This window comes from Coptis chinensis, chromosome 5, assembly GCF_015680905.1.
Source record: "Coptis chinensis isolate HL-2020 chromosome 5, ASM1568090v1, whole genome shotgun sequence".
Taxonomy (NCBI): domain Eukaryota; kingdom Viridiplantae; phylum Streptophyta; class Magnoliopsida; order Ranunculales; family Ranunculaceae; genus Coptis; species Coptis chinensis.
The window spans coordinates 91636397-91647010 of record NC_141460.1 but is presented as its reverse complement, the minus strand read 5'-3'; the positions used below and the strand labels follow the sequence as shown (position 1 = coordinate 91647010).

The window sequence follows — 10614 nt, the reverse complement described above, 5'->3', positions numbered from 1 at the left end:
GCCAAAACAATTAAATAACTGGTTTAAAAAATGAGATCACTGCAACATTAGGACTTAGTATAGCAAATAACTTGAATGTCTCGACTAATGCTAGATCATCTAAGCACCTCGTACAAATATACTTCTCATTGATTAACCTAACTACTTAACCGTCTCGACGAATGCCAGAACAGTTAAATAACTGGTTTAAAAAATGAGATCACTATAACATTAGGACTTAGTACAGCAAAGAACTTGAATGTCTCGACTAATGCTAGATCATCCAAGCACCTTCTACAAAGCCATTACCGAAAACACATTTTAAATATATACTTTCGAGTCCAACACCCCAAAACTCGAACAATTATATACCTAAAGTACATGATTTTTCTGAAAAATTTCGACAGAATCTCCTCTGTATTTTCGACATTTCATAAATATAAAATCTGTCATAACCTGAAAATTTAAAACAATATACTTTTCATTGATTAACCCCAGCTACTTAACCGTCTCGACGAATGCCAGAACAGTTAAATAACTGGTTAAAAAAATGAGATCACTGCAACATTAAGACTTAGTACAGCAAAGAACTTGAATGTCTCGACTAATGCCAGATCATCCAAGCACCTCGTACAAATATACTTCTTATTAATTAACCCAGCTACTTAACCGTCTCGACAAATGCCAGAGCAGTTAAATAACTGGTTTAAAAAATGAGATCACTGCAACATTATGACTTAATACAACAAAGAACTTGAATGTCTCGAGTAATGCTAGATCATCCAAAGCCATTACCGAAAACACATTAAATATATACTTTCGAGTCCAACACCCCAAAACTCGAACAATTATATACCTAAAGTACGTGACTTTTCTGAAAATTTTTGACAGAATCTCCTCTGTATTTTCGATATTTCATAAATATAAAACCTGTCATAACCTAAAAATTTAAAACAATATACTTCTCATTGATTAACCCAGCTACTTAACTGTCTTGACGAATGCCAGAGCAGTTAGATAACTGGTTTAGAAAATGAGATCATTACAACATTAGAATTTAGTATAACAAAGAACTTGAATGTCTTGATTAATGCCAAATCATCCAAACACCTCGTACAAAGCCATTACCGAAAAAACAAATTAAATATATACTTTTGAGTCCCATAGCTACCAAAAGGTTTACATCATTAACAAATTCGAATGAAGACATACCTCTTTCGACTCAAATTTTTCCAAAAAACTTGAACCGTACCAAACTCCTAATCAAATAACCCCAGCTCCATGAGCCACAAAGTCAAAAGTTAAAACCAACCCGACACGGCTAACAAAATATACTATGGCAAATAGTAAAATTCAAATGTATGAAAAAAATGATGTTAACCTATAGTTTAGGTTAGTTCTTCGAGATTTGATAAACATGCTACTCATTGAACTCACTGTTTAGCGATAATACCATCCCTGTATATAAACAAAATCTGAATAGCTTCTTGAATCTTACAAAAACAATATCAGCATTCATCACATACAAATCTCAGATTAATTAAAAGGCTACTCAAAAAAATATCAAGTCATGTCTATTTCATGTAAAAATTCTTTGATAAGTAAATACATATACAATTATCTTCAAATATTTATTTCAAATTCATGCATCTTTTTCCATAATAGTGAGAAGAACAAAATCAACCTTTTTGTTTCCGAACTCAAAGATTTTTTTTCCGGACTTAAAGAGAACAATTAAAAACGAACCCAAAATTACCCTAGTGATACAAAATGTAGGGAAAATGTAGGAGAACATCTAGAGGCACATGTCCTAGTATCCACAACTGTGACCTATATGTTTAACACATCTTTAATTTTTAAAACTTGGATTTTACTCAACTAAAAGAAGGACAAAAAGGATGGTAGGGAGGGGAAAGGTTGAACCAAGCAAACCAAGCGATCTGCTTATTAGTTGCTTCTGAGAGCCAGTGTGTTATGAATTTGCCTGATCACTTCCTCTTGCAGCTGTCTAAGTTAATACTCTCGTCTTTATGCCTCAGTTTGCCATATAGCTACCATACCAGACGCCATCGTAGTGTTCCATAGGTGTTAATCACTGCAATATGTCCTTTACACATATTTATCACATTTTTTTATTGTTAAAGATGGAGCTGACCTTAAATTTTCTGAAAAATCCATGCCAATAGTTCCTTTGCAGTGTCCCACTCCCATAAGAATCAATAGATTCTTCTTTATGCCATCCCAAATATCAGAGGATTCTTCTTTTTCTGTATACTGATTTCAGTGGTAGCACAACTACAATATAGTCTCCAAGCAGGTCGTGGTTCTTTTAGGGTCAAAATGGGAAATTCATAAAAGCTTGCTGCAGCAGACCTTAGAATTCATTGTAAATTGTCCATTCGTATCTACAATGCAAATTCTGTAGTCCTTTACATCTTCACTGCATTTACGTAGGTTGTTGATGTCCATGCCAGCACCTTGCAGTAAAAAAAGAATTTCTTTAGGAACAATCCACTCTCCACTAACTATAATTCGACTCAATTTTGATTTGCATCATCTGCAATTACCCATTGATGCCTGCAACTGATCTCCTTCAGAGCCCCCATGATACACCTTCCTATTTCCCATAATACACCTGTTAGTTAGTTTCTTTTTTAAATTCAATGGGCCAAGGATGATCTTTAACTTCAGCAAAGCAAGAGAACATAATATGCAATGAAGATCCAAAACATATATTAGGCTCCAAAACACCTTGTAGTTGGGTTTCCGATTTTCTGGCGTAGCTCTCAAAATTTCGTATACACTAAGAATTACATTTTCCAACTCATCATCCCAGTCCTCAATACATTTATTTCAGTGCTCAATGACAAAGAATACCTATCGAAGCAAATTCCAAAACAAACTCGATCAGATTCAACGCTTGAACTAAACTACAACATGCATATGTTTAATGTCTTTGTGAGAAATATGCTTCTCATGTTGGAGGTATCAAGCATATATACCTCCTTATAAGTAAGTGCGTATAACGACATGGATATTAGGCTCTTGTGATACTTGATCATCTAGCCCAGAATCGTGATAATAAGTGATAATACACATATAAAATGAATAAAATAAAAAGCAAAATTATTATATTGCAATGAATAAAATAAAACACATATAATTAATGGAGTACCCTGCAATGATGTAGGCATCTGAGGAACACAACTTGCGTTCAAATAAAGGTAAAATTGTATTCTATAGTCTGCTGAGTATTAATTAAAGTCTAAAGTGTTTTATCTTTACAAAATTTGATAATTTTTATTACACAGGTTAAACAATGTCCTCCCAATGCATCCTTACAAATAAATTGAGGGACTTTCAACATAGAACAATCAAAATTATACACAAACTCATTACAATTTATGAAAATTCAAACTAACCTTCTTCTTCTGCTTAGGTGTTGTGATTGTAAACGTATAAAGAACTTTTTGATAGCAGGTTCCTTTAACCAAATAGATAACTATTATTAACACATGTGTAATGCAACAGGCTTTAACCAAATGGGAAAAAAATCAAGAAAAGAGAAGTATCTGAGAACATACCATGAATGGTGCATATGTATAATGCCCGACCCTTGATTTTCACCTGACATCCAATGTAGACAAAAATCACTATTACTCTAGCATGAAAATTACAACGTATCTCATTTTGCTCACTTAGTCAACTCTTATACAGACACCGTTAAAAAGATTGCTAAGAACATTGTTAAAAAAGAAGAAGAAAAGTATAGGGAACAATATGAAGAACTCCAATACAAAATAACACACATCAATTTATTTTTTATTAAAACATTTAAAATATTAGCCACTGCAAACCAATAAAAGAATAAATATTTTCAATTGTACAAAAAGATCAAACATGCAGAAATCACAAAATCTAGTTCTTTTAGCCTTATATTGTAGTGCAGGAAATACTCATCAATTAATACCTCATGTTCATTCGGAAGAAAGTTTTAATAGCAGCTTTAACTATCTCAACTAAATAAATAAATGAAAAACAAACTATGAGAAAGAGAATATATAAACAGTCTTTTCATGTTACAAAAGTGAGGAGAGCGATACCAAAATGGGGTCACATTGTAATAGCAACCACAAAAGTATGCCCTCAATATAGCATACAAAAAGACAGTAGAAAGAGTACACAACATCATATACAATCATAACTTTTCCATAAACCCCATAAGAAGACCCTAATCACACTTCCAATGTCAGCGTCCTCTTTGTAAATTGCATTCCTTGAGGAAACTAAATAAATTTTTAACAAATAAATAAAACACAAAAAGAAAATATTAAGATCTAGATAATGGAACCTGATATTTGTGAATATTGAGCTGACAGACTGAAGGAGTTGTTGTTGCTGCCGTTTTCCAGTAACTTATAGTGTTTTCGATCAATATTTATTTGGTTTTTGATTTTGAGATAGAGAAGAAAGATGGGTTGGAGGAGAATTTTTAATGTCCTAATTAATCATGGCTTTAATGGGGAGGACTTGGAGCACCCGAAAGGCTTGTAACTCTGGAGAACGAAGGGTTTTTCGTTTATTTCCACAGTTAATTAAGACTCTAATTATCAATTCATATCTGGAATATAGAGATCATTAAATACTATACACTGCACTTAACTAAGAAAATAGTTAAGAAAAAGTTGAATATTCTCGATGTTGTACATTCAAGAAATTAAAGTCTTTCTAGTGAATAATAAAGCGAAAAATGGTGTTAAGATCATCCAAAAATTTGAAGTTTAGGCACTACCGAAGCATGCAAAAAAATTCAATCCATGAAAAAACTCAACTCCATAAGCACTTATGTTGCAAAAAAATCCAAATCCATCTCAAAACCCTAAAAAAATTAGAGCTATCGTGCAATCGCAATGAATATAAATCGGAAGCATCATATCCCAAAATATTGGGTACTAACGTAACACCGAACCGAATATAAAGATGAAATCAACGGAACCTCACCTCAAAGACTCAAAGCCAATGTATTCTTCAGGACCACACAAATAGATATTACAAAAAAACATATAATATATATTGTTACCCAATAGCAAGTAAGAAAGAGGTAAACAAAAGATGTGTTCAAGTATAGACACACACCCACCTCTTGCATTACTTCAAACAATAAATATGGCTGCATCTACTTTTAGCATGATTTTAAGGTCATACTTCGTCTTAAAAATCATCTAATCCATCCATCTACCACATTGCTTTCATTCAAATAAAATAAAATAAAAAATAAAAAATAAAAAACTAAAATGATTAAGTTTGACAGAAAAAACAAATCTATTTGCAACTCTTCACCAACTTTCTTGGTCTAGGTAAATGTGTATTAACTAGGCTTCTGAAAGTTCCCTAGCATTGGAGCACAACCATGATTGCAGCTCCAAAAGGGTTAAGCTTTCATAATGGATTGTGATTCTACAGGGGTTTACAATGTCCTGACATTAAATTGTCTTCCAAAATCACTATGTGTGTTACGCATTAAGGGAACAACTTTTTCTTTGTTCCACATAAAGAACAGAATAAACTAAATACAAAGCATAAGAAGAATTAGCCCCATTAATAGCAGCAAAGTATAAAAACTTGTAATTTATCAAAAGTCATAAAATCAAATTATCGTAATTCTTATTATGTGACTAATCAATGTTCTCTCAAGACTATCTCTCATAAGGCTGGACACAAATTTCATGTTGTATCACAGACTAACCTAACTACTAGTGGACCTAGGCCGAATCCGCAAGGTTCATACCACTATGGTCGTATCAGAGTCACTATCAGAGTCACTCGAACCATTAGGCAGGCAAACTTTCCAGGTTTTATCAATGGCAGGGGAAGATATGGAATAAACGGTGTTTCTTTTGTCTCACCTGATACACCACTAAGCGCTCAACTGGTACTTTCAATTCTGCAGCTCCAACCTGGTCCAAAGAACATGCAAACACATCAAGAACTATAGATGCATCTGATAGTCTCTGGGCCATTTGTTTGTAGAAGTTGCAAGATTTGTTGTAGAATGGAGCTTCGCCACTTGTAAGATCTCTGTGTGTTCGAATAGACTTACTGAGATCTGTCTCTACAACTTTCCCAGAACCAAAAGTTGCAGGTTCAGAGGTGAAAACCATGATGACCCAAAATCTGTCACACAAACAGATAATAAGTACAATAAAAATAAAAACTTTGGTTTCTCTCTTTGACTTATAGATATGAAAATTAATGGGTTTTAAAGAGGGAGAAAAAAACTTACAGACAATGAAACCATTTGAGAGATTTTTGTTGCGAGAGAAAAAGTGGTGAGAGCTTTCTCTTCTCTTCACCATCGTTTTTGTTCGGTTAGAGAGAGGAAAAGAGGCGTGAAGAGTTTTCTTTTTAGACTTCCCTTTTGTTTTTTATGGACTTTGCTTTTTTGGTTTGGGTTTGGGTTACGAACAATTGAAATTGGGAAAAGAGGGGTAAAATTCATTTTTTTTCTTTCGAATTATTGGAAAAGCTGAGGTGTCCCTATTAGAGGAAAAAGGGGGCTGACGTGGGTTTCTGGGAGCATTCTCAACTACTCAGTATTCATGGTCTTTGATTACCCTTTACAGAGAGGTTAGTTGATGAGGGCGATAAAAAACGAGGAGGTTTTATGGGTATGGACTTCTGACATGGACGGATGGGCTGTCCGTCCATGGATTGGATTTAAGCCATTCAAGCATATGGGCCTGATGATGAGCCTGGGCTTAATTTGGTTCTGCAACACTAATTGATTTTTTTTTCGATAATTAACACTAATTGATTAACAAGAACTGATTTATGCGTCAAGAATTACTTGCCAAAACTTTTTATGTAATTACGGGTGAAATGTTCTCTCAAAATCAACAAACCAATACGGTTTCGATCAGCCTATAATTTTGCTAAAACGATCGAATGTGAGATCTTGCATACAGGGAGACTGTAACATACAGTGATTTAATACCAAATGGTGAAATGGACTACACCTTTATGAACTACTACTTCTATATCTACGATGCACGTACAACACCTGAGCTAGAACAAGGTACATTACTTTTTACATACTATAAGACCGAGGGTAATCTATAATTCTGTCTGTATATCTGCTTGCTTACATAAGCAGCTTCCTAGAACACCGACACCATCGATCATATGAAACTCGGAGATTTGGCCACTCTGAATTGGAACATACGAAGTCTTGAAGCCAATTTGTAAGGATAATTTCTTGATCGGACACGGGCAAGCAAGAGATAATTTCCTCCATTGCCTTTTCCATTTCTGCCTTTTCGTATGCTGTTAGAACAGGGTGTGCTAGCCCGTTGCTTGCATAGCAAAACAAAGGCACCCATAGTAAGAGCAGTCTATACTTCACTTGTTTTGGAACCTTAGTTTCTCCTCGTGCAAGCTCTCGAACCAAAATAGCTGTGAACGGTGTGAAACAACATTCGTTTATGAGTACATACTAAGAAAAATTTGTACTACGTACTGCACACTACTGCGACAAACAAAATGATTTTTTTCGACTTTTCGACTTTTTCAAATATTTTTAGATTTATTTGTAAATTGAATTTTGGTAGATGGACAATCACTTTACATGACTACAGGGGAAAAGATCCCAGAAACTATATATTGCGGAACAATATAGGAGAAATTTAGATTGATGCATCTCACCTGATATTAGGACAATGGTATTTTGCACCCTTTGACTTGCCATGAGAGATGCTGTGGCTAGACCAGATGCAACGCTCCACTGCACCAATGCTTCATCCGCAACACCACAACCTCTCAGTTTATTGGTTATCCACAGTAGCTCGTGCGCATACTTCTCCGCCTTGACACTCTCATAACTACTACGTGTAACTTCACCACTGCCAATCATACCACGTTGCTTTGACGTGTTATTGCTACCCAGCAATGGCAAAAAATTGTGGAGACAGAATTGGAGACCCCAACCGAGGTAGGAACCAAGTGGCAACAAACTCAGCATTCGCATAGGCCATGTGTTTGTTTCATCTATGTCGCTACCGCGTTGTAGTGATTGGTATAGTAGGTTGCTTGTTCGAGCAAAGGCTGATGAAAGGGCAATGCGATTAATTTCTTGCAGTGCTATATGACCATCTCTAGTATTTTCATCAACAGTGTTATCAGCCACTGATATTGCAAATTGGTACTTCCTTGACGATGCAGGTGTATCATTTACTAGCCCAAAGATCTGCAAGATCATAACAATTTTATAATCTCCACAAAGTTTCAGAAATTCAAAGGCCCAGGGATACATCGAGATGCAATGTAAAGCAGCGTTATAATATCTTAGATCCTTTGAGATAAAACATGCATATAGCTTTATTAATTAGAATCCATCATTTGTGCAGATGATCCAATGATCCATATGGACATAGGGTGTCACAATTAAGTTTAAGTATTACAAAGATCAAGTTTAATTATTCTAATAAAGCTAATCAGAGGTTAGTCTTAGAGATGTACTTAGTTAAACACAAGTCGTGATTTTAAACTCCCATATACAAAAAACCGTGGACAAAATTCAATTTTTCTAGATGACTGAAAAGTACAGCAGAGAATAAAAAGTGCCAAAAAAGATTTAAAGCTAACCAACAGTGTTGGCTTGAAGCAATTCTTTTAACAAAAGTCCTAATGATCACCGTACCCCGGCCCTAAGGCCCAAACTGGTAAGGTTAACGCCAACATGATTTTCATGCCTAAACTCCTAAAGTGGTTGGCTTCAGTTTCTTATGCTCTGGGAAAGACTTGGCTTGTATATAACGTGAATCCTTCATCACCTGTCAAGAAACTGGAAAGAGGATGTGTCTGTTTCTCCTTTTGTAAAAGGAAGAAAACAAAACAAAAGAGAAAAGAGAAAAGACATACCTAGTCCCTCTTTTGCACAGAAATGGAAGCTCCTATACACTATGACAGGTGCCAGGGCACGCGGTGTATTTGGTATCATCTTTTTTCTTAAGGTGTGGGGTTTTCTTCCCACACCCCAAAATAAAGTTGAATACAAAGCTACAAAAATATCCAAAATGTCAGCCGAAATCTTGGATGTCTTTTGCACTAAAAAAAGAAACTACACCGACTAACCGAGTAGGTTAAGACGTGAAGTATTCTGTATTCAACAGTAGTCAATTATGTGTTAAGGCTACAGTTCATTTCAAGAAAATAAAGAATGCATCTCTTGTCTCTCTACAGAATTTTCTCTAATGCCTAAAAACTCTAAAAGAAATGAAGAGCCTACTAAATAAAAAAATAAAAAAAACATTTTAAGCTGTTTGCTAAAGTAGGCCCTTAATTCCTTATCACAGATTTGGTAACATGTTAATGGGCCTTTGGAACATGCACAGCATCAAATAATCTGAAACAATCAATATTTCAAAATAAGAAAAACTTACATGCGAGAGTGCTCTGCCCATGGCTTTAGTAGATGGACCACCAAACTGATGATATGCAAAACCATCATGCACTACCAAATCTGTTGATGTTGATGTTGATGTTGATGTTGATGAAGAAGAAAAATCAGAAGACCCAAGGGCCAAAAGTCCACCACCACTAAGAAAATAATGGGGTGATGGAACCAGAGAACTAGGCAAGTAGTCCATTAATACACGAAGAAACCACACCGTGACCCATGTCATTAACATGAACATATAGCTTAGGTGATCACTGAATTTCCATTTCACAGCATCACCACTGGAGCTTGTTGAAGTAGAAGCTATTGACATAAGGGTTTTAGCAGCTGTGTTAACCGTATACATGAAAATTGAGTTTAAAAGTGTTGATGGCTTTGTCGGGTATGTGATCATCTGGTCCATCTTTTTCCTCCAGACAGTAATTTTGTACCCGAGGCGATGAACAAAAGATTTTGAGTTCAGAACTTGAGATACAAGAAAGACTGAAAGAGGGTGAAGGAGAATGGAATTGAAATATAGGAAGTTTTTTGCGTCTGGATTTTAGTTAGATTGCCAACTTAAGAGTTTGACAGGTATGCTTTCTTTTTGGGTGTAAGACAAAGTAACGCATGCATACATGAATCTTGATCATACGGTAAGGTATTGGTAACCATATTTATTAGTCCTAGCTTCTACATTATTTACAGCCTCCTTTCCAATGTGAACTGTGAAATGTGATTCATTATTATTTTTTCTCGAGATTCCTTGTTACGAATTTAACAATGAATCAGTAATCAGAACATCAGGACGATGTGTTGCTAGAAAATTTTAACCTTGCAACATGGTAATAATAATAATTTAAGGACCAAATATGATCTCATGGTGGACGGTGTTGTCTTCAACCACTACAATCGACAATGACACTTGGGAACCTTCTTGTAGTTTCCGTTTGGGTGCAGCTGACACATGTACTCCTTTCGCCCACTTGGTGCTGGAACCCAAAATTATTTGGATTTGGATCCGTTTCAGTCCATGTGTTTCATCTTTACTGCTCATGATTAATGGTTCAGAACTTCAGATAACAGATGGGCTTTAAAATGGCCGGATGGAGCCTTGAATCAAAATACCATTACCAGCATTGCAATTTGCAAACATTTGCAGATCTGTCTTAATAATTTCATATACTAAGCTAACATAGAAC

General features: G+C 35.2%; 2 protein-coding genes across 2 annotated transcripts; both read right to left on the bottom strand.

Moving 5' to 3' along the window:
• Positions 1-3332: 3332 nt before the first annotated feature.
• Positions 3333-6374, bottom strand: LOC147500047 (protein transport protein SEC23 G-like). Its single transcript, XM_086559248.1, has 4 exons — positions 6263-6374; positions 5886-6153; positions 3564-3606; positions 3333-3463 (listed from the first exon to the last, which is right to left on the bottom strand). The coding sequence occupies exons 2-4, from the start codon at positions 6138-6140 to the stop codon at positions 3375-3377; spliced, it is 387 nt and encodes a 128-aa protein (XP_086415374.1). The 5' UTR covers positions 6141-6153; positions 6263-6374; the 3' UTR covers positions 3333-3374.
• A 515-nt stretch (positions 6375-6889) lies between these two features.
• LOC147500046 (BTB/POZ domain protein) lies at positions 6890-10086 on the bottom strand. Its single transcript, XM_086559247.1, has 3 exons — positions 9417-10086; positions 7681-8221; positions 6890-7431 (listed from the first exon to the last, which is right to left on the bottom strand). The coding sequence occupies exons 1-3, from the start codon at positions 9834-9836 to the stop codon at positions 7121-7123; spliced, it is 1272 nt and encodes a 423-aa protein (XP_086415373.1). The 5' UTR covers positions 9837-10086; the 3' UTR covers positions 6890-7120.
• Positions 10087-10614: the final 528 nt, after the last annotated feature.